The sequence below is a fragment of the Zophobas morio genome, unplaced genomic scaffold, assembly GCF_036711695.1.
Source record: "Zophobas morio isolate AGI-343-1 ecotype UQ-CSIRO unplaced genomic scaffold, CSIRO_AGI_Zmor_V1 ptg000002l, whole genome shotgun sequence".
In the NCBI taxonomy this organism is placed as follows: Eukaryota; Metazoa; Arthropoda; class Insecta; order Coleoptera; family Tenebrionidae; genus Zophobas; species Zophobas morio.
Window position 1 is genome coordinate 13,236,559 of NW_026972107.1, and position 23,160 is coordinate 13,259,718.

The window sequence follows — 23,160 nt, forward strand, 5'->3', positions numbered from 1 at the left end:
AGTAATATACTGTTTGTTTGAAGTACCGCAACAATTTATTTTTTCATTACTATCCGATAGAGCAATTTAATTAACGAAAATAAATTGCCAAGAAAGCTGTTAAAAATTTACACTTTATGACAATAATTTGACGGCAAAAATCCACACAAATTAACCGCTGATACAATTATCATTCTTCTAATGGGAAATAGATACGTGAAACGTAATAAAATTAAATTCAGTGATTAAGACACAGAAGTGATTTATAGCATATAATCAAAATGAAAGTAAGTATTCTAAGTATGAGCTTTTTTTGATAAGTTTTGCGGAAGTGTCATTAGACACCTACAGTGACCGATGTACAGTCTGCGTGTCTGTCAAATCTTTGTTCTTGTTTATGTAACAATTTTTTCACGAACGACTTCCAATCATCATATTTTTACAAGAACTACTTATCATTCACGCCATGTTGCAACAACAAATCAAACTGTAACGTTCGTGTCGATGTTAAAAATGTCAGGAACTTGTTATCGTCTGATGTTCCTACCAGGCAATTGAAAAATCGTGCCATAGAATTCACCTCACGTAAATTAATGAACATCCGAGATTCAAAGACAACAAAATGGACACGAAGAGAAAAAATCAGCTTTCACTGACCGTGCTTTATAGCATACTTGATCGCCGGCTATCACACATTTAGCAACGCAAAAATCATCAAAGATTTACGCCTCTTTAATTGCTTGCAACTTTATGGCATTTCTTGTCCATTCCACGCCTTAAGCTAATAGTTGTTGATGTAACGCACTCATCACAACCCATGCTGCGAAATGGAATGGATGTTGACTAAGCAGTTAAAGCTAATGAAAAAATTGCGAGCAAATTAGAACAATACACTGTTGAAACGCTGCAAATTAACAGTTTTAATGCAAAAACCGGTAATCACGACCGGATGGAGAAAGTTTACTATTTTTTTCCACTTTAACCTTAGCCTTCATGATTTCAGAAACCTCAAGCATCTGGCACACGCTCACAAGAATATGCATTTAATTAGTCGGATATTATAATCCGCGATGAAAATTTGAATTAATACGATTTTTTAATTTTAATGTGACAGAATGTGCTTAACGTTCGGTTTTTAATCTTTGTGTGTTTACTGCGAAAACGAGAAATTTTGGAAATTTCCAAGATTTCTAATATGTCACTGACCACCTCTCGGATCCTTATTAGTTGCAATAGGCTCAGTAATTGCTTCAATTACCACTTTGGCTTTCACAAATATCGGTTAAATTCACTTAACACCACACGTGCTATACTCTCTTTCTTAACTTAAAAACTATTCATTTTTCCGTATTCGGGTCTCCTGAATGTCCGCACAAGCTGGACGTTATAAAAACTGATAAATGCATATATCGGTTATACAACAAAGTGCATTAATTGTTATGTAAATAATATGAAAGTCCAGTCGTGTTTTTACTATTCGACATAAACGCAAAATTATGGGTTGGTAAGTTGTGACAATAATGTTGAGGCTACAGTGTTGCACTCGCGGATGCACAACTCTTCAATCCGGAAGGAAGGGATGTTGTCTGGTATTCTTCTTGTCTGTTTTGGTGTGAGTATATAACCGGAGGAATCCGGAGGTTGCACGCTAGTCTGTTGAAGAAATCGAAGGTTGGTGGGTTGTTGGTTTAGTGGAGTGAGAATGAAGTTCATTGCAGTGGTAAGTGGTCGGTGATCTATTTGACGTTGCGTGGAGGTTAACACTGGAGTTATGACCGCTATAAAATGACTGAGATTCTTAACAATGCAGTTCCACAGGAATGCGGAACTCTAAATCTACATTATTATTTTTTACTGACCGAAACTCTTTGTTTCAATGATTGGATAGTTAGATAATAAAAATAATAATATAATAATATAAGTCACAAAATTTTACCTTGAATTAAGCAAGTACGAAAAATGTTAAAAATGTACTTAATGTACGTATTACTTTTTTAATATGAAATGTCATGCATACTTAGTAATTAATTTTAATGGTACAAAAAATTCAAACGATTTTAAGAGTAATTTTATTTTCATGTTACTAGCGATCTATACACAGTTCATTTTGTCTTTTTTTTGGAATCGCGGTTTTAGAATCCATTACGATTATTAACATTTAACTCCAAGAATTAATACGAAATTTTCTACAAATAAAGTCATTGATGCTATTGTTTAATGAATCTTGTTTAATGATCTCGTAATCATTAAAATACGGAGGTCAACTAAATTAGGGAAAAAGTATATTTTAAATACGTTTTTAACAGTTTTGCAAATATCTTCAAAATGCTAAATGTTTGCAGTTTAAAAATTTTAAATACCTATATCTTTATTGTTTCATTTTTGTTTTTGGAAATAAAAAGTTTGTTAACTGTCATTTTTAGTATAATACTTATAAGCTGTTCTGTCGAGTGGGAGTGGAAACTAATAATATAATCTAGGATGTAAAAGGATGTATGTAAAGTAAAAAAAATGCACCTATCCTGACTTCTCTATTGTTCCAAGTAAACAAATTTTAAACATTTGTGTAAATATATAAAAATCACAAAGTACATTCTTGAAACAATTGTATTTTTGTGAAACAATTTTTATCAACAAAATTTTTATAGCGAGCTATTTTGACGAAACTTTAAAAATTGGTATATTTCAGTTAGCGATTTTGGAAAAACATTAGGAATTTCCGAAAAAACGAAGCGAAAAATTACTTCTGGACGTCTTCAACTAATTTTCCGAAATAGTTGAAGAATGATCGAAACTGTCAAAAGTGCCAAAATCAGTCTTATCTTATCAAATAGTAGCCCCGCCCACCCACCCTCTATTTTCTTAGAGGGTATGTCATTTGCCAAAATCAGTCTTATCTTAGCAAGTACTAGCCCCGCCCACCCACCCTATATTTTCTTCGCGGGTATGTGACCTGCCAAAATCAGTCTTATCTTAGCAAGTATTAGCCCTGTGCACCCCTCCTCTTCTCATTCTAACGACTCATTTTATTTCTGTTTAGTAGAAGATTCAATTCATTCAGATCGAATAAAATCCCAGAAAAGGAGGCAGGGTGGGTGGGCGGGGCTAATTATATTCTTCTGTCAAGTGTACAGGATATAGTGTAATGTTTGTCCTGAAATATTTCGCAAAATCGCTTTTTTTATATGATTTTTCTCTCGATATTTTGGTGTGTCTGATAAAACAATTGAAAAATCGTAGAAACAATAAAAAAAAAAGTATACAGTATGTTCTATTTGTAAAAAAAGAGATAGGACCATTTGAAAATTATAATGATTTAGAATTTTTTTTAAATTACTGTACAGGGTGACTCACTAGGCGCGCCTTCCTCGATAGCTCATTAGTTATTAGAAATATAAAAAAGTCACAGACAAACGTTGTACAGTTCTTTGAGGACTATATTCTAAAATTAGTTTTATACAAAGTGTTCTGTTTTTAAGGTGTAACACACAACTCAGCTTTAAATGAAACACTATATAGTCTTACATATTTTGACCGACCTCTTTTTAGGCTTTACAACCACAGTTTATTTTTGAAATTCCGATGCGATGTTGCCACATTATATTCAGTTTTTTTTGAAAATTTTTAACAGTGGAAGAGTTCACAAAAAAAATGGCAGTAGGGTTATATTTAAAATCTGTATTACAGTATTTTGTGGTATAAATAAAATTAAATCTTGATATACACAGTGTTTATAAAGAAACGTTTAAATATTAAAATTTTCAGATATCGATATTTTCGTTTTTTCAAATACAACAGGTATTTTATAACCACATCTTATTATGTTATCTTTTGTTAAGTAATTTCTATACTTAAGGTTGATAGTTACTGGTATTTTTTATGAGAACAAAAAACAGAGTAAGTACAGTAATAAAATACAGTGGTATTGTATTTGAAAAAAATTGAAGAAAATTGGAATAACGTGACAACATCGCATTAGAATTTCAAAAATAAATTGCGGATGTAAATAAATTCTACGACTAACGAGAATATCTAAAAATATATAGGGTATTTATTCTCTTAAAAAAAAAGAGCTGCGCGTCGTTAATCAAAAATGAAATACCCTGTGTAGCTTAAAATACTTTTAGTGTATGTTACTCAACCAGGTGTGTAACTTTTTTTCTATCTCTAATAATTAATGAGACAGCGAGGACCGCGCGCTTAGTGACTCACCCTGTATATGAAGACTCAATTTTGTACTACAACAAAGCACATATTTTTAGTTATTTATTCATAAAATAAGTACTACAACGTAGATTATTAAAAAAAACATATCGTTGAACTTTTAAAAAATTTCAAGGGAACTGGAATAACAAAAGTATAACCAGGACATGTAAAATTTTACTAAAAAGAAAACTTATATTGTACAGTTGAAGATAATTTTAGGTTATGCACCCTAAAAATTGAACATAGTAACATTAAATAATATAGTTCTATACCTGTAGTTTATGAATCCGTGTTGAGTTTTTACCCGAGATATCCAGATTTTATGACCAATTTGTTTGTAATAACAAATGAAATATCGAGGAGCACCTATATATAGATATTCCGGAAAATAAATTTTTATTTTTTGATTGGCCACTTGTTTACGAGTGTAGTTTTTCAGTGATGATGTCACGTGCATTTTCAGCCAAAAAGTAATAGGTACATTTCAATTATATTTGTGTGTAATATTTTCTAATTTAAAAATTCTTCAAAAAAATGGTCAATAATAATTACTCATAGAATAGTTCATAACACCTAAATCTGCAATAATTGCTTTATAATTTACATATTTTTCAGAAAATTTGACATAAAAATGAGTTAGAAAATAAAAGAGGATATATATCGCTTTTTGTAAATGGGGATTTAGCTATTTTTGGCTCATTTCTTATTCGGAAACGTATCCTTTTGGGACGCTGCTGATTAACGATTCATTGTTATATGCAGATTTATGATTTCCCAAGTTTGCTTGGCAAACATACAACTGTATAAGTGGCACTTTATGATTACTCCTTTTTGAGCACTGCAGTATTGATTATGAGTCCTGTTGGAAATGCAAACGACCTTGTTGTAAATCATTTTTGAACGCCCGAAAGCGTGCCGACCCTGGACTGAATTCGTTTTCATATTTCATATTTCCCATTTCCGTCTGTCGGTCGTCTGGCGATTTTACAAAATAGATTATCTTAAACTGACGAAAGCAATTATTCTGTAGATACTGAAAAAAATACATGAAATTTGGGTGATTTTTTTAATAAAGCCGATATATTTTACTGATTCTTTCAAAAAATAGATTGCAAAGAAATATTACGTATACATATGCATGACATTAGAATATCAATCTGTGATCTAAATAATTTTAGCGGTGACATTTTTAATATGTGAGTTGCACAAGAAGATATCAAAGATTTTGCACCACCTACCTATAATCTCTTTGGCAACAGAATGAAGACATTTTGAAAGTCTGTCACATCTTGTGTCAAAAACATTTGTACCAAATATAGTCTACAAAAGTGTTTAATAACTTAACAATTCCTCGTTAGAAGAAACGGATTTAATTTAACCCAAACTTTCGACACCATCCGGAAATTTCAGACCATATGTAGAACGTACACGAAATCTCGAATCAGATTTATTTAACTTGCAAATTTCGTTACAAAACTGCATACCTCATAACTTTCGTATTTGTACTAATGGATACAAAACTTATTTAAATTAGTAAAGCAATAACAAACGTTTTGTATATTTTAGCATAATTTCTAGAGCACGGTTTGCTAATTGCGAAGCGAATTTATAATAATTACACAAAAGTCTGTCTTGTCAGACAACTTTTATGCAACTTGATAGAAACATCACAGAAATTGTTCGCCAGATCCAAACAGACCGCTTTAGAAAGCAGTGAGAACAAAATCTGCATATAAAGGAGAAGGCAAAGCAATATGACGCGCATTGAAATGGATGCAATTTACAAATTTTCGTAAAAGCAATAATTGAAAAGAGAAAATATGCAACGCTGTTGTGAATAGCAGACGAAGAAAAGTCGCTGTTCCAGTTTTAGCAGCCGGAAGACCATTCGTATTAGTATAAATAAATAATATAAAATCAATCACGGTGTGCAGTTCAATATTACCCGAATTTTGAAAGTACATATTTTAAAATTATGAAACAAATGACATCACGACAGTTACTGAAATGTATAAAACGTCCTACTTTTCGTCACTTATCACGAAAATCTTCCTACACTTCTTTAATCCCACCGGTACGTCACGCGTTTTACATTTTCCTGAAAGTAACTACATATTATGTAAATCTTAGAATAAACATGTGCCAATGAGTGATTTCATGAACACCTCCATATTCTGATGGAAACCGTATTAAGTAACTTAACATTGACACAGTAAACATGAAATTGCAATAAATTTTTCGTCTTAAAACGATTACTTTAATTATTGTGATTAATTTTGTACTTTAATTTCTCTTCACGGAGACGAATCATCTTCAGGATTTGCGTCAGAAGAAATAGCAGCACTTAGGCGCGAAGGAAATTACTTAATTGTTATGACGCTGTATTACGTAAAACAACAATGCGTTATTTTATTTACTCTCAAAGAGCGGCACATCGACAACTATTATTAAGTGCCCTGAAACGCAATTTTTACTAGTGAAAGTATAAAGTCGATCTTCAATAATTACAAGGCGTATTATAGTATCATTTCTATTGATCTTATTAACTGTGGAAATATCTTATGAGAAGCTCATTTTTAGGAGGGTTAGACTTGTTTATCTAGTATTTCTCACAATTTCTCTTATTATAAGAAATGACGACATTAATTGCTAGTGGATGATTAATTAGAAGTAGTTAAGAGTGAATATTGGTTTTTATTGTGCACGTATTTTCTTGTTCTTATGATTTTAATCATAATTTGCTTTCTATTCGCTATAAAATTAACCATAAAAAATTCAGGGTCTTGGTTTCAACATCAAATAATCATCTACATTTGTTTATAAATTTTAAATAATTTGTGAGAACTGATTGGGTAATGCGGAGTCATTTGTCCAACAGTGCTAATCACTTTTGGGAATGGGAGACACGTTTAGTATTGTGCATCACTACTTATAACCATAATTAAATTAATTAGTTATGTTTTGATATTTTACAGATTTTTTTTACATGTTCAGGCAATTTTTTCTTATTACTTTCTTCAAGGAAGCTTACTTATGATCTTCGCTGTAAAGATATGTTTTTAAGAGTATGTGAAAGCAAGATTTTAATTATTGTTTTTATAAGATTTTGTTGTTACTGAAAAGTCATATCCCTAGAGTAGGCAAAAATAGGTATCCCATTTCCATCAAAATTAAGTGAAAACTAAGTTACTTGTCAGCTTCTCATAGATATAATTATTTTTTTTTATTAATTACTGCGTGTTATAGATTTCAAACATAACCGTGACTACGTTTTAATGTACTAATACAGTCCTTGAGTAAGCAGTTAAGCAATTTTTTTATAAAACGTGTAACCTGGCCTAGAAATAGGTACTGTAATTAATTTTTCAATGATGTGTCAAAATTAAAACGATTTTTCAAAATTTGGACAAGTAAAATCTTCGACTAACGCAATTCAGTTATAGTTTTAAAATTTGTCGTAACCGACTGCGTTACATCTGTTAGTCATAAATTTTACTCTATATCAAAATATATCAAATTTCAAACCACTGTCTTACGTAATTTTAATCTTATAAGTAATAAAAAGCCAAAACATTTGATGCATGTGTAGATGCACGATCTACTTTAAGATTACAACGGCATAATGACGCCATTTATATAGTTTTTTCGGAGAAGTTAATGAAAGTGTTCGTGTTTTTTTTATGTTATCAAATACGTACCTGTTACTTTTAAACTATTTACAGCTTGGGGTGATCTATTGCCTACAGTTTGAATGTTATTTGGTTTGAACCTTCGCGAAATTACAGCATCAAGACGTAGTTTTGAAAAAAAAGTAACGGTCTCAAGTACTTTCACACATTAGGAAATATATCAACATTTTGTAATAAATAGTTCTAATAAATTAAGATCACCTTGGAGGTTTGACTGGTTGAAATGCTCTTATCATTCACTGTTTTCCTTATTGTGTTTTGAATAATCTCCACTTTCAGTTTGTTACATATTTTACGATATATAACACATAATACTTTCTCCTAAATAAAAAGTTCAGCATATTTATAGCCCATTAAAATCAGACATAATTAAAGAAGAATAATAACTCAAAAATTGACCGCGGTTTTCCCACAGGGAAAAATAGCGGTTAGAATAATCAAAACAAACAATTATGTAATTTAACGCTCGTCATTTTACTGACACAATTTTTAGATGTTTATGTGAAAGTACTTCGTGTACTTCTTTACTTTCGGTTACATCGTAACCAGACATCCTTGATTGACATTGACGAAGTTCTGATAATTTGTCAGAACTAAGTCATCGTCAGGTATTCATATCCGAGAATTGTAGAAAGTACCATTCTAGTGAAAGTCCGGCAGATGGCACTAGATTACATCAACTACTAACGTGATCACTAGATAAATAGGGAATCCGGAATTATTTTCACTTTCTTCGTGTTTACCATACCCACATACCTGAAGATAAGAGTACGAGCAAGGCTGATACACCATGTCTACATTTCCAGTACAATGAAATATTATTATGTCATTTTCCCATGGTAAAGCTCCTCTTGGTTCTGGGCCAACATGTGGCGAAAACTTGTTGATCTCTCATGATTACAACACATTAGATATCGATGTTGAATTTTATTATGATTAATATATCTATTTATTATTGAGAATTAAAAAAAAAAGAAAACAGTATTTCATATTTTACACCCATGACGTCTTACTGCGGATGTCGCCATAGTCATGATTTAAATTAAAGTCAGAATTTGCCGCTTACTCTAAAGCAGACGTGTACACTAATTGTGCCGCTTGTCACAAAAACCTGTACTAATGTAAAATCTTGAGCTGTTCATATCCGTATTTTTTGATCACACGAATCTAATTTTATTTTTTTCCAGGTACTTTTTCTTTGCTTCTCGTCGGTCCTCGCCGGAAAAACCAAGAAATTTAAAGATGAATCAGCCGTCCTCAACAAAAAACTAATTGGCAAAACGAAACCTTCACCACCGGCTATTATAGCGATTGAAATAGTTGATCCAAACGAGAACAAGACTTCAAAAAATTCCAAACGAACGATCGACTCCTCTCTGGGCTACGGCTACCGTTCTTCACCGAAATACCAAGTGTATAAGTACTCCCAGCACGATATACCACCTTACAAAGGATCCTCAAACGTGTTGAGCGGTGGTATTAAAAGCCATCAGTACGATTTTCACAAATCGGTTTCGTACAACCTGCCAACTCAAACCCACAAAACCCAAAACTTGAATCAGTACTACCAACCAGGAACTACTTTCTATTCGACGGTTAACCAACAAGGCCAAGTTGGTAGTTTGAGTTCTGATCTACCTCAAACACACACAAACGAACCCCAAGTACCTGTTATTATTCTTAGAGTGTTACCAAGTCAGTTGAACGATCCTTCGGCTGTTCTGCATCCAAATCTCCCCCAAAGTCACCCGCTGGCTTCAGTGGTTAATTCAATAGACGTTCAAGCGCTGTTGACCAAGTACGTCCAAAATCTGCTAGTTGATCAACAAGATCACTACCAACCTCAGTATCAATATCAGCAACAAGTTCAAGAATATCAGCAGCCAGCACAAGTGTATCAACCAGCGCAAGAATATCAATATCAGTATGTTCAGCAGCAACCTGAGTATCACAGTTATCAAACTCCGAGCAACGACGGTCTTTTAACTCATGAGAACTACCCCAAAGAAACACACACAAGGGTGATTTTCCGTACCGACAAAAACAAACTTGGAATTACCCCATCCACTGCGACTAAAACTGTCAAAATAGCCATCCCAGAAGGTGCCTACAGTTCGGTTCAAGTACAGACTCCGAGTATGCATTATGGTTACACTAGTCCAGGAGATGGTTCTGCTCAGCAGTATTACTACCAACCAGCAGAGGTTGCTCAAAATTATTATTATCAAAGTATTCCTGATAGCAGCTATCAGCAAGTTGAGCCTCAACAACAACTAGATTACGTACAAGCTGCTCCGGAAAATGAGAGTCCTTACAATTATCATGCTCATCAAAAAAGGAGTAAAAAGACGAAGTTATCGAGGCTAAGGCCAGAAGAGACGGTAGACGATTTTATTAAGCTAGATCTTGTTACAGCTTAATTGTTATTGTAGTTGGTTATTTATGTTAAACTGGTTGTATTTATATAAAAGTCATGAGTACCTACGATACACTGTGGTGTATTTTGGTTTTTGTTTATTTCAAAATGTGACTGTTATGTGCAATGTGGAAGTATTATTGATGATCTGTACTAATTTTATGCAATACTGTAATTATAGTTTTATTACAAATGAAATATATTTATGCCAAAATTTCGAAATAAAGAAAGACAATATTTTATGCACTTTGGTATTATTATTGTGTTGATTACGCAGGTTTTAACTTGCTGTCATTAAACTGGTTTACTTTGTTATTCAACATTCGGTTTTTATAACTTTTTTCGTTCTAAAGTTAAGTAAGGTAAACAAGGTGTTTTTTCAGTGTACCCGTTCCAAACATTAGTCCATGTCACTACTGCTAAATGTCGCCAATATCTTGAAAATTATTATTTATAACTTTCGTTTGTTATTTTGTACATTATTAGTTTTACAACACTATGAACAAAAAAACTGGGTTTAAATTGAAAGAGATCACTCACACTGTATCCACAAGGGATAATAATAAGATTAATAAGACATGTAATACTTTGCTATGAAGTAGGAAACACTAGTTTATAGTGAAATAAGATGATTTGGCGAAATCACTGAAATTAAAGTATTTTGTTTATGAAGGGGCGGAAACTAATCAAAGTCTGCCGATAAAAATTCTTTACCAAATACTATTTCTTTTAAAAATTATAATGTTAGATAGGCAACCAATTATACACTATTTAAGTTGAATTAGTGAACTACCAAACTGTTATTACTGGTATACATACACTGAGTGATCACCTTATATTAAAGCACTCAAAAATGATAGATCCATTAGTCCTACTTAAGTTTTTGATAAACATTTATTTATTTTTTTAAATCAAAATTTGTATAAGTCTTTTTTGACTACTCTCATGAACTTTCAAATGCCAGACAATAATTTAAGGTGCCCATTGTTATCCATGGAGTCTCAAGAGTCTATCTTGATGAATTTTTAAAGTTATAATATTTTATGAGTTTTATAAATAAACTGATCAATTGTTATTATTTCCCTCAAAACCCACTTTTAGGGAGTGTTTGTTTCAGATTTGGTGATAATTCAAAATTTTCGATGAATGTTTCTTTTGTCATTTTATGTGAATGGATAACACTGTTCTGTGACTTAAGCTAGATATTTCATTTCAACAAAAAGCAAGAAAAAAAATATAAACAAAAGCATTGAGTAGGTTTATTCAATTTGTAATATAGGGTGACTATTTATTATTACTGAAGAAAATTTTTGTGTTGGCACTTCTGAATTATTGACATCAATATGTTAAGTAAACGTGTTGGGAAGATGGTCGCCACTCAAAGTCATTTAATAGATATCCTCTATTAACTAACTTTGGTAGCCAATGACTGATTAGTGTCATAAATATCAAGTGGAAAATCAAGTAAGCATGGCATCATCAAATTTTAAATATGTTGCCAACCTGAAAAAAAATCACAAACATAATTAACAAAAAATCAGTGTTTTCACATTTGTTGAAAAAAAAAAAGAAATTGTTTCAAAACGTCACCATACCACGTGTCTGAAAAATGACGGATTAAGTCTTCAGTACATTATGTACGGAGATTTCAGGAGTCTCAAAAAAATAATAAAAACAAAACCAACAAAAGAAAAATCCATTAAGGCATAACCAACTAAACACTAGAGAAGATGTTCAAAATCCCTGCTTTGTGAACATAAGTAAGCTCGTAATGTTTCTAAATTTTGATTTTTTTTTTCTAAAAGTTAGTCCATCAGTACTTGCTAAGATAAAACTGATTTTGGCAATGACATACCCTCCAAGAAAAGGGAGGGTGGGTGGGCGGGGTTAAGATAAGGCTGATTTTAGCAAATGAGATACCCTCTAAGAAAGAAGAGGGTGGGTGGGTGGGGCTAGTAGTTGCTAAGATAAAACTGATTTTGAAAACAAAAACAACGGCGCAAAATCGCATTTGAATAATTTGAATTTGGAAAAAAAGTTCTTTAAGAAATTCCTTAAACCGAAGCAACCATGTGCAAATTTAGTTATTTTCTGGTAGTTGGTAGCTCTCCTAGGAAACTTCTGTTGAGAGGGTTGGTAGAAGTTGATTTGATTGCTAAAGGGGTGAGAGGCGTCACTTTTGGTTTGTTTATTGTGAGTAAAACTACGTGGTGAGTTAGCTAGATTTAAGTTTAATTGTTTTGGTAGTTAATCAAAGGGAGGAAGCCTTTGTTTAACGACAATTAATTGTAACGACGACGACGGCACAGTTTCCCCAACACGCGTATCTAATTCTTGCTGTTTTTTCAAGCGAAAATATGTGAATTTTCGACCGAGGCTAACACATTTGTTTCGTTGTTTATAAATTCACAGTTGATGTTAGGATTTTAATCGTTAACTGGTTCTAACACAATTTAACGGTCCTGAGACTGTTTAGATTCAGCACTTGCTAGAAGATTCACTTAGTCAGGACTCATCCTTTGATCCTTTGTTTATCAAATTATGAATAAGGTTTCTGGATGCTTATAAAGTGTTACATTATAACACTTCTCAATTCCTCCCACAAGATTGTTAATAGTTCATTTACGGCAGTTAAATCAACCTAATGTTGTCCCACTCTGGGAAAAGGATCGTGAAAGTGCCGTAGAATTCATGATCTCGTGACTTGAGGTACGGGGGATTAAAAATTTTTCTCTTTAGGCAGTTATTATCATCATATAATCATCACGTCATCGAGACATTTTTCTCGCAACGTGGAAAGCTACAATTATTACCAAGACATATTTTCTCGCAACGCCGGATGCATTTTGTGTTTATTTATCATTTGGAAGCTTATTCACAATCGCTTAGACTGTAGCAACATATTATCGCTTATAAAATTTCATGTCCCACGTTTGAACTCTCGATATGCATCAACTTTTGATTTTTCTACACCAAAAACAAATATACTTAGGAGAGCACCGCTGACAACTATGTGCCATGATGCTGATGTATTTTATTATGATATTTTTAATGATAAAATGTAATTTCTTCCCAAATAGTCTTTAATTGATTAGTACTTATTATTTTATTAGGTTTTTATATTAGGGTTTTACATTTAGTTATTGTATTTATCATAATATCTTAAGTTAATTATAGATTTGTGGGTAACATTTAATTTAGATTTTGCCCTGTAATAGGGTAACAACCTGTTGGGCAATAAAGGCTATTATTATTATTATTATTATGTGTTTGTTTGGGATAAGCTGGGGACAGTCCACGATATAAACTCTCCTCAAAGCTAATTGTTTTAGGTAACCAATCACTTGGATAAAATTAGATAAATTCTTTGTTTGAATCTCTGATAAAGTGTGGCATCAACATAATGTGAATTCTTTGTTTGAATTGTTGATAAAGTGTGGCAGAATTTAACATCACGTAAATTCTTTGTTTGAACCGTTGATAAAGTGAGGTATAATTTGACATCATGTCAATTCTTTGTTTGAATCGTTGATAAAGTGTGGCAAATATTAACCTCAGGTAATTTTGTTAGCTTTGCCATTCAGTAATTTTCTTTGTTGTATAATTTAAATTGAACGTAAATTTTCATGCTCTGCACCTCACGTAATTTTTTGGGTCTGCACAAGTTTGATTTCACACCAGATCTTTTTGTTTGTATAAATCTTTGCTAGTTTTTTGTTTTGTAAATATTTTGTTTTCCATCATATAATTGTCTGATGTCCAATCTTAATATCAGATAAGAACTCTTTGCTGTTTAAGAAAAATTTACGAGAGTGTATGGCGAATTTAAATGTTATTTATTGCTCTTTTTGAAACTTTAACACTTGTTCAGTTGTAGTTTAATATCAGAGTCAACGTTAATTTGATTTCATTCAAAGTTAGGCAAGTTTATTTGTAAATAGCTGAGTATTAAGAGATGTCTTCAACCAGCACAACTTAGTCGCAGGTTTTTCTTTTTTTTTGTGTCCTCCATATATTTTGTGTTTTAGTTAGTACTTTTCCAACCTTGGGGTCCACCACTTGCATCTGAACGCATTCCGCCACAACAAAAAAAAGAAACACAACGTAGGGTTGCATTTTATAAGACGATCACAGCCAAGGCCAAATTTTTGAATTTTTCACGGGCTTTTCAATTTTTTCACATGTCAATTTAAGGCGGGATGTTTAGGTTATCACAACATACCCTCTAAGGAAAGAGAGGGCGGGTGGGCGGGGCTAGTATCTTCTAAGATGAAACTGATTTTGGCAAATGAGATACTAATTTTATCGGGGGGCAGATTTTCTAACATTAATAAAGACTACGCCAATTAGTTAGGAAATTTTTATTGTTATACATAATTAATTGTTCTTTTTTTTGTTAGCGTTTTACACCACGTTTAGGATTATCTTGTAATATAACTAAAGTTTCTTAATAATTTTGCAGCTTTGGTTATAAATGTCTAATATAGATATTTTCCCCAGGCAGACGATCGACAGATAGAAACTACAGTACAGTATAAATGACAAATTTATGATCTGTGAAATACTAAGGAAATAAGACATTAAATATTCGTGATGACTTTGACACCTTTGAAGAAAAAAGCTTAGTAAATATAAAACCGCATTGCCATCTGTACATTTTGGTTAGCAAATTTTTACTTGCAAATTATTTTAATAACTAGAAGTGTATTTCCAGGCACTATGAAATATGAGGTCAGTAGATGAAAATTTTTAAAGTGAAATTTTGTTTAGCGTTTTACGATCCTCACAGTAACCTCAAAAGTACGAAAAAGTTCAGAATAATCATAGGATAGTGTAGAAATGATCTGCCTATAATAAAGTTCTTAGACAAATGACATTCAGATGACAGATGAAAACCTACATTTTCGTATTCTGCGAGTTGTACAATGAGAAACATGCGCCTAATAACATTACACAAAGCATACTGACGATTTCTTGGATGGGGATTAAAAATGATTTTTTTGACACTAATTGTTAAAATTATTTGAACAAACAGCCTAATAGTTCCTAATAGCGTATGAAAGCGAAATGAACTAAACATTAGATTTTCATTAATAAAAAGTGTTATATTTTGATTCCGGTTTAGGTGACATCTTGAGACCTTCTAGCGGAAAATTTAGAGGAGCCTAGTTCAACAGCACAATAATTGTAACAACTAGTAGAACACACATGGTTAGCTAACCATGACACTTTTCTCAGCTGTTTATAGCAAATTGTACCTATAATAACACTAATAAAAACAATTACCTCGGACACGAACTGGTAAAATAAAAGATGCATAACATAACGCAAACGTGACAAAATAAGAAAGAATTTCAGCTATTTTTTTCGCCGAAAGAATGTTGGACGGACCTTTAACCTCCGCCACAATTTATTCCTATTTTAATCCACTTCCCCCTTGAAATGTATTACGTGGTCAACCTGTTGGCTTTTCTACCGAGACTTGACGAATTTATTACCGCGTATCTTTACTGCGTTTACGTTTTCTTTTTTTTTTCTATTTATATATTACTTCTTTCTTCTGTAGAAAACAAGGAAGCATTAAATTAATTCTAATAAAAACAACACATTTAGCTCTTTGTAAATATGAAGAAAGTGAAACATTTTTATTATGACGTAGCTAATTCGACGATTTTGGCTAAATAGCCGCATTAGAACGTTTACTTGTTTTGTACATGTAGTTAATTAACGTACCTTACAGAAATCGCTATTATTACTTTTCTACCATCTGGACAATCAATAGGTATTCTATTAAATTACAATGTACGGGAGTATCACGCATAGTGGTTTCGCTTCAGTAAAGAGTTTATATACACGAGAATATGCTATTAACACACGGCACTGAATAAAACATGGGTTTCTCTAATTCTCTATTAAGTGGTATTTCTCATGCCTAAAGGAAAATTTAGAAAAATTGCGAGTTTATAATTTTTACTTTGTTTTAAAATGCATGAGGCTGTAAAAATGAGGCCTATTTCTTTTTAAGGTTAGCATTTCGTGATTATCATTTCTTAAATAGTGTTAATTGTAGTTTCGAACACTGTTTTTAATGAAATAAAAATACTAATAAAAGAGAGAGAATAACACTAATCATAATGTGCCATGTTTTAAGTTAAAGTAAGAATGAACAAATAATTGGTTGTTAATACTCTAATACAGAGGATATGAGAAATCTGAATTTTCGTATTCTACGCGCTGATCATTGAGCTAAACATTCGTCAGAATAACCACATGATTTTTTGACTTGTCGTTTGAGGAATAAAAAGAAACTATTTACATCTGACGATGTGTTAAACATGCAATGAATAAATTTAAAAAGGTATGTCCACTAAACCGTTGCACCTAAAGAATAAGCGAGTTAAGAAAGAAACGAGTTTTTCGCTTAATTAGCCTCTGTCGGGTTTATCTCGTGTTTATGTCCAATTACGGCTAAGTACATTTGAAATTATGCAGGATAACCGTACAGTCAAACGTTTACCGCAATCATTTCAGCTGACAAAACTTTTCCCCGGCAATTCCATCTACTTATTTTTACTTTTATTATAGTCTAGTTCTAGTTCAACGATCTTACGAATATCTTACGAATATAGTAATTAATGTAAGTATTCATCGAAGGTTCGATCCGAATCAATGGGCCAGCAATAAAACATTTCTTTTCTAATCGAATGACATTGCACACAGCATAGCCATTATAGTAAAAACAATAAACACAAAACAAGAAAGTGAAACCAGTATCTACATTAGTTGTATGGTCAGCTTCGATAGAAAACAGGAAAAACAACGCTACTTCCACATTTGATTTCAGTGGAAAAGTGTCAGGCTACAAAAAACTAGTAATGCGGAAAAAATTGACAAGATTCTCTAGCAAATCGGTTCAAGACAATCTACAAATGTGGTGTTGTAGTAATGAACTTCCACTTTCTATGATGTATTAAATAACTTTTACTTAATGTTCTTGACCGTGCACATTAAACGCGATTGATTGGGTTTAATCAACCCTGGGTTTATATTAGAAATCTACTCGAACCATAAAACGAAGAAAAAAGAATTCCGTATGAACCGTTTTTAATGGAGGCAGTCATCAAAGAACTGAAACAAAACCGCTAATCTCTTACTAACCTATATTAATTAACACGTAATAAAACCAAGAGATTATTTTAACAGAACATATATTGCGTGCTCAAAAGGAAAATATTTTACTCGGTGCACATGGCGCAAGAAAGCGAATTTCACCCCTGGATTAAATTCTAAATGTCGTCGTAATCATTATTTAATGTAATTTTTTGCTGTTTAAACCCGCATTGTGTGAAATAACAATTCTTTTTTTTTGTAGAACTTCGTGCCGGTGCCATCTGAGAAAGTTATTCTGAAAGCCGTGTTTTATGGTAATAATTGTGCGCTTCTGTACTGGTACGGAATGGGGGGAACTTATATACCGAATATATCGGTTAAAATCCCTCATTTCATTTGTGGTGCTTGAGGATATTCAGCTGTGTCTGGTTAAAAAAGAACTAACAAATGGTGGTAGTGTTACAAAAATACAGTCAATTCTTTTGCATTTTTTAAAGTGACAACATGTTTCTCGTAAGTATTTTTATTTTTAATTAATACGTTTTTTTTATATTTTTGTTTAAAGCGAACACTAATAAATCAATTATTATTTGTTCGACATCTCGAAGCATAAATTACCTCGGCATTTATGCCAAAATTTTTGACCATAACTTTGTTTAATCAATAGAAGTATACGCACAAATATTTTATTCATTTACAACCCGAAATCACGAAGCTTAAGACCTTATTCCTTTTATTAAAGTAATCAATCAAGCTTTTATGGAACACTAAAAGAAAGGAATTGGTTAAAATGTTCCGAACGCACTTTGTTCAGATTGTTATCAAGGTTATTGGGACGTAAGAAAATTCCTTATTTATTTTCAAACGATGCACTTCTCATTTGCATACTGGAACATAACATGAAGGTATTTTTATGCATCGTGGAGTTATATGGAAATATCTGAGGAATGCGTGGACAGAGACCGTGTGAATCGTACAAGTTCGATCAATTTGAAGAAATTTGTCGTGCTTTAACTCTTACGATTTAATTAGTAAAAATGTTCCGGTCAGTGATAGAGATACAAAGATACAAAAGATCTAATCACATATTTATAATCTTCTTAAGTCTAGAACAAATAATTAGAGCGTTTAGTTCAGACTTTACTGAGTGAATTCTTTCAGGTGTCGACTCTTTTCGTACTGGTGTTAACGGCTGCGGCAGATCCCATCCAAAATCTTCGTCAACCGAAAGAAATAGCCCAAAGGCGACAACTCATCGGCTATTCTAATAACATAGTCCATGATCACCCAAATTATCCAGACCAAGCACCCCAAAGTAGTGTCAACGTGAACTTCAACACCCATCCATCTGAAACTAAAAAAATTTATTCGAACCACTACCAACAACCCTATACTCAGAACTACCCCACAAACGCACCACAGTCTCAGCTGTTCAATGTTGGTTATAGTGTGAGCTTCACCAATGGGAAACCAGTAAAACCTCCTCCGAAATATCCAAGGAACAATAATCTAGACGATGGCGAAATTATCACCGGTACAAGAAAATACAACGAACAAGTAGAAGTACCTAATGTTAATATGTCGCCGCAAGAGTACGTCCACACTGCGCTTATTAGTACCAAGAAACAGAAAATATCAGGCCTTAAACCTAAACCCCAACTAATCGCAAATTATCAAAGTCCGAAAGTACTACTATCTCAAGCCAATCTTTCTCCATCCACTCAAAAATACTACAGAACTCTAGAACAACTGAAGCCTCAAATTCAAAACGTGCAAGAGTTGCAACAGAAGTACACCTGGCGGAATCTGAGTCCTGGTGTTGAAATAATAAGAAGCACTGAAGTCCCAACAGGTTTGAAGTACACAAGAGTTGAAAATTCGGTACCGTTTGAACACGCCAGAGCTCTTGCTAGTCCCGAAGTTTCCAATACTAATAAATATACAAGAATAGAAGCTGCACCGTTTGATCATGGTCGTGCTCTTGGTAGAAGCCAAGAATTCGATTACTCCAATGCTATTGACAACAATTCTCCCCAACAAACCACTCTTTATTACAATAGTTTGCGGAAAGTTCAAGAAAAAGCGGAACAACAAATTCCAGTTGTTGTAAACCAAAATGTGGCGCAGTTACCAATCGATACCAGTTTGCTCAAAGAACCGGTAGCAATCCAAGTCGATACAAGATTCATGGATGAAGCATTGCGAAATCAGGGAGGCTCGTACCCTAAATATTCTCAGTCCCCGGAACAGGCAGTACAAGACGTGAATTATCTCCAACAAGCTTATAGAACAATACCTGTGGAAGAAAATACTCAGACGAAACCGGTTCTAGTCTATCGACAAGATCCTCAAACTTTCCAGGATTTCCAGCCTGACCAGAATCGTTTTCAGTTGAAGATTTATGGCAAACCTCAACCTCTTTCCGTCGGGTTTACTGATGGGCAAGATGAGCAAATTAAGCGTCAACCGAGGTTTTTGACTGATTTGCACACTAATTTAAGGCCTCCACCAATGAATTTGTCGTACCAAAGAAGAATCCGAGTTGGTTAGTTTACTATTAGGTGTACAAAAGGGCAGAAGCCCCACGATGCTGTTTAATTGTTAACTATAGATTGCTTCGATGTTGTTGTTTATTAATTCGTTCTTAGTTTAGACTGTTTAGTTGTGTAAGTTTTTATTTATTACTTGTTACGGCGTTTCTAATAAAGTACTATTCCACTGAGATTTCGACTTCAATACGCACACGCACATAAATCAAAATTTCGATGTTAATTGTAATTGTATGTTGGGGTAATGGAATCGAGTTGTAGGAAAAGGACATGCACTATTTATCGACTTCCTGCGTGAGATTTAGTAAACAAGTTAAAAAGCATGTATTTAAGTAGATTTCTTTGCTGTGTAAATATGATTGTGGATTGAGAGTACTTTAAATAAATAATTTTATTGTTGCTTGTAAATAATGCGTGTTTACCGGTTTAACAGATTTAAGCTGAAAGTTGAAATTACAGAAGCATTTGCCAACATGAATAAAAAGTGTATTATAATAGCCCAACATTCTCAAAATGGAAAGTTAATTGAGACTTGTAAATTAAAATTTTGTCTTGCATATGCATCTATACAACAGGTCATAAGCTTGTGGTGCTTTAAGATTGTAGGTGAAGATTTATAGGCACAAATTATAACGTACACGAGGTTTCACACAAATATTTAAATCAGGGCTAAGTCACTCAACAGACATGATTACTCGTTATTATTAATATCCACTTGATATTTAATTATTAATTTAACCAGTTTAACGAAGATGAAAGTGTAGGATACTTACACGATATTTCATATACTTATTAACGTAATTAGCCTTCAAAATATTTATTTATATAAATACATTGATGTTTTTCCACTACTTCTGTTATAAGGCGCTCATTATTTAAACATTTTACAAAAAAAAACAGGCCCTTTTTAGACAATAAGTCCTATATTTATAAATAATCTTAGTAACAATGAAGAAATGAATCTTTTATCGTACATATTATTTATTCTGATTGAAATGTTTGTGAATTTTATATTTGTGAGAGAATTTAAATTCTAAACTATGGTTTAAAAATATAAATCCTTAGGGCACAAAAACAATATAAATTTGAAAACGTTTGGTTGACATTGATAAAAAAAAAATTGTGAATCTTTTGAACTGATTGCAGGCATACTCAAAAGGAATTTTGTTTTATTAGAAGTGTTGACATTTGTAAAAGGATTGTTCAATGTTCACATGTCAGACTTGTGGCATTATTAACATTTTGTTTAATAACAACCTTTCCAGTTTTGTCTCCCACTGCTGAAATTACCGCGTGACTAGTAATAACTGAATCATTTTTTGGATTGGCAATGCTGAATTATTGGCTGCAATGTTAGTATGCCAGTTTATAGTTGCCAATTTTGACATGAGTGCAACTAAACACCAATGAGAAGATGACACCGACTGAATAATCGACATCAGGTATGTCATCATAAGATTTTAAATATGTTGCCAACCTGACAAAACTTTGATAGTCACACGGTATTCTTAATTAAAAATCTAGATGATAATAATAATTAGCCCGAATGTGCTTCAATATAAAAAAATTAATAATTAATTTTTCTTTCCTCCTGTAAAAACATTTGGGACATTTTCCTTTTCTTGTTTCTTGTTTGTCTTGTAATGTCTATCTTTTTTTTATTTACAGGTTGTTACAAAAAGAAGAAACATTTCTATAGGATCTTCATATCAAAATCAATATAAATTTTTTTGGCTTAAAATAATTACATTAATACATTATTATTGTATACGGAGTGACTATTAGCGACTGAAATAAATTTTTGTGTTGGTAATACGCAATTATTGGCGGCAATGTTACCACATCAGTTCACAGTTATTATCAATTTTGACATGAGGGGGTGCAACAAACGTGGCGTTTTTGAAAACGATTGTTTCTAAAAACAGGTTCATAAAACCTGCCATTGCGAAACTGTTTTCGATTTCACAATGCGGACATTTTGACAATGTGCAGAAAACCAGAAAAATGCTGATTTCGTGTCAAAAATAATGATTTTTTTGCCCTTATTCTGTTTTAGAGACGTTGGAGTTGCGTGTAAGGTGTAAGTAATTTTACTTCTGTTACGGTCGAAACTCAGAGAAAGTGTTGTAATAGAAAAATTTCGATGACTGTCCAATTTTTTGTTTTCTTCTGTTGTCGCAGGTAATTTTATTGGAAAAATAATCTTTCAAACCACAGAACTGATTACATTGCAAATTTGGTGCACATTACTTTCAACAAAAACTTTTTTTTTTTGTTTTACTCATTTGAGTGAATTGTCCTAACGAAATATACCAGGATTCAAACATTCATATAGGAATCAGGAAAACAGTCAAAGTCAGAAAAGAAAAAAGAAAAATATTTTTTGTTATTTATTTCCCGAATAATAAGCTCGATCCGACGAATAGCTACTTTCATGTTTTCTGGACGTTTCATAACTCCTAAAGTATTAAACAACAGGTCTCCTGTTTTCGTCTGCATCGATTTGTATTAGACAGATATAATTTTTGAAACTACCAGACCGCTTGTTGTCAAATTTTATATGTATGTTAGGAAGAGCGTGTAAATGGTAAATCGCTAACCAAAATCTTCTAATCATCCCCACCAATAATTTGAGGACGTCAGCTCAAATTGTTCGTAATAAATACCATTTAAATTTTATTAAATAACATACTCCTGTACATCCAGATTTTCGCAAAAAAATCGAAATTGAATAAGAATTTTTTAAATGTAACCGAACCGCTTACCAGTGACGTACAGTTGGAGTTTCCTGCTGGCAACGCGAAAATCCTTGGTTCGATTACTTTCCGGTTTTTTTTTTGCTGACACTGTGACTGGTATTACCTATATTGTTTTAACTTTATGTTATGATCAGTGTCGAATTGAGGACATGAGGGTCCACCGGGAAATTTACAAAGTGGGACCCTGTGGTATTATAGACAGATGTTGTTTAGGTATTATTATTACTATTATTATTTTCAGTTTTCCCAAAAGAAAAACAAAGCTAGTAAAAAATATGGAAGGTTATTCTGGCAGAACTTCCCTCGCCCTTGAAGTATAGTCCGACAAATTCCATTTCTTTAAAAAATTGTAAAATTAGATTTTGCAATTTTCCTTTTGTGATAATTGTGATAAACGTCTATAAAGTGGTGTAATTAACATCCCCGCAACCCCTGTGTCTTTAAATATGAAT

At 32.7% G+C, this 23,160-nt stretch overlaps 2 protein-coding genes across 2 annotated transcripts; both read left to right on the forward strand.

Moving 5' to 3' along the window:
• Positions 1-1,593: 1,593 nt before the first annotated feature.
• LOC135144855 (probable ubiquitin thioesterase DG1039) lies at positions 1,594-10,536 on the forward strand. The gene is made up of 2 exons (XM_064077018.1): positions 1,594-1,699; positions 9,062-10,536. Exons 1-2 carry the CDS (start codon positions 1,682-1,684, stop codon positions 10,292-10,294), a joined length of 1,251 nt encoding a protein of 416 aa, XP_063933088.1. The 5' UTR covers positions 1,594-1,681; the 3' UTR covers positions 10,295-10,536.
• A 7,255-nt stretch (positions 10,537-17,791) lies between these two features.
• On the forward strand, positions 17,792-20,124 carry LOC135127860 (uncharacterized). The gene is made up of 2 exons (XM_064054513.1): positions 17,792-17,913; positions 18,562-20,124. The coding sequence occupies exons 1-2, from the start codon at positions 17,905-17,907 to the stop codon at positions 19,948-19,950; spliced, it is 1,398 nt and encodes a 465-aa protein (XP_063910583.1). The 5' UTR covers positions 17,792-17,904; the 3' UTR covers positions 19,951-20,124.
• Positions 20,125-23,160: the final 3,036 nt, after the last annotated feature.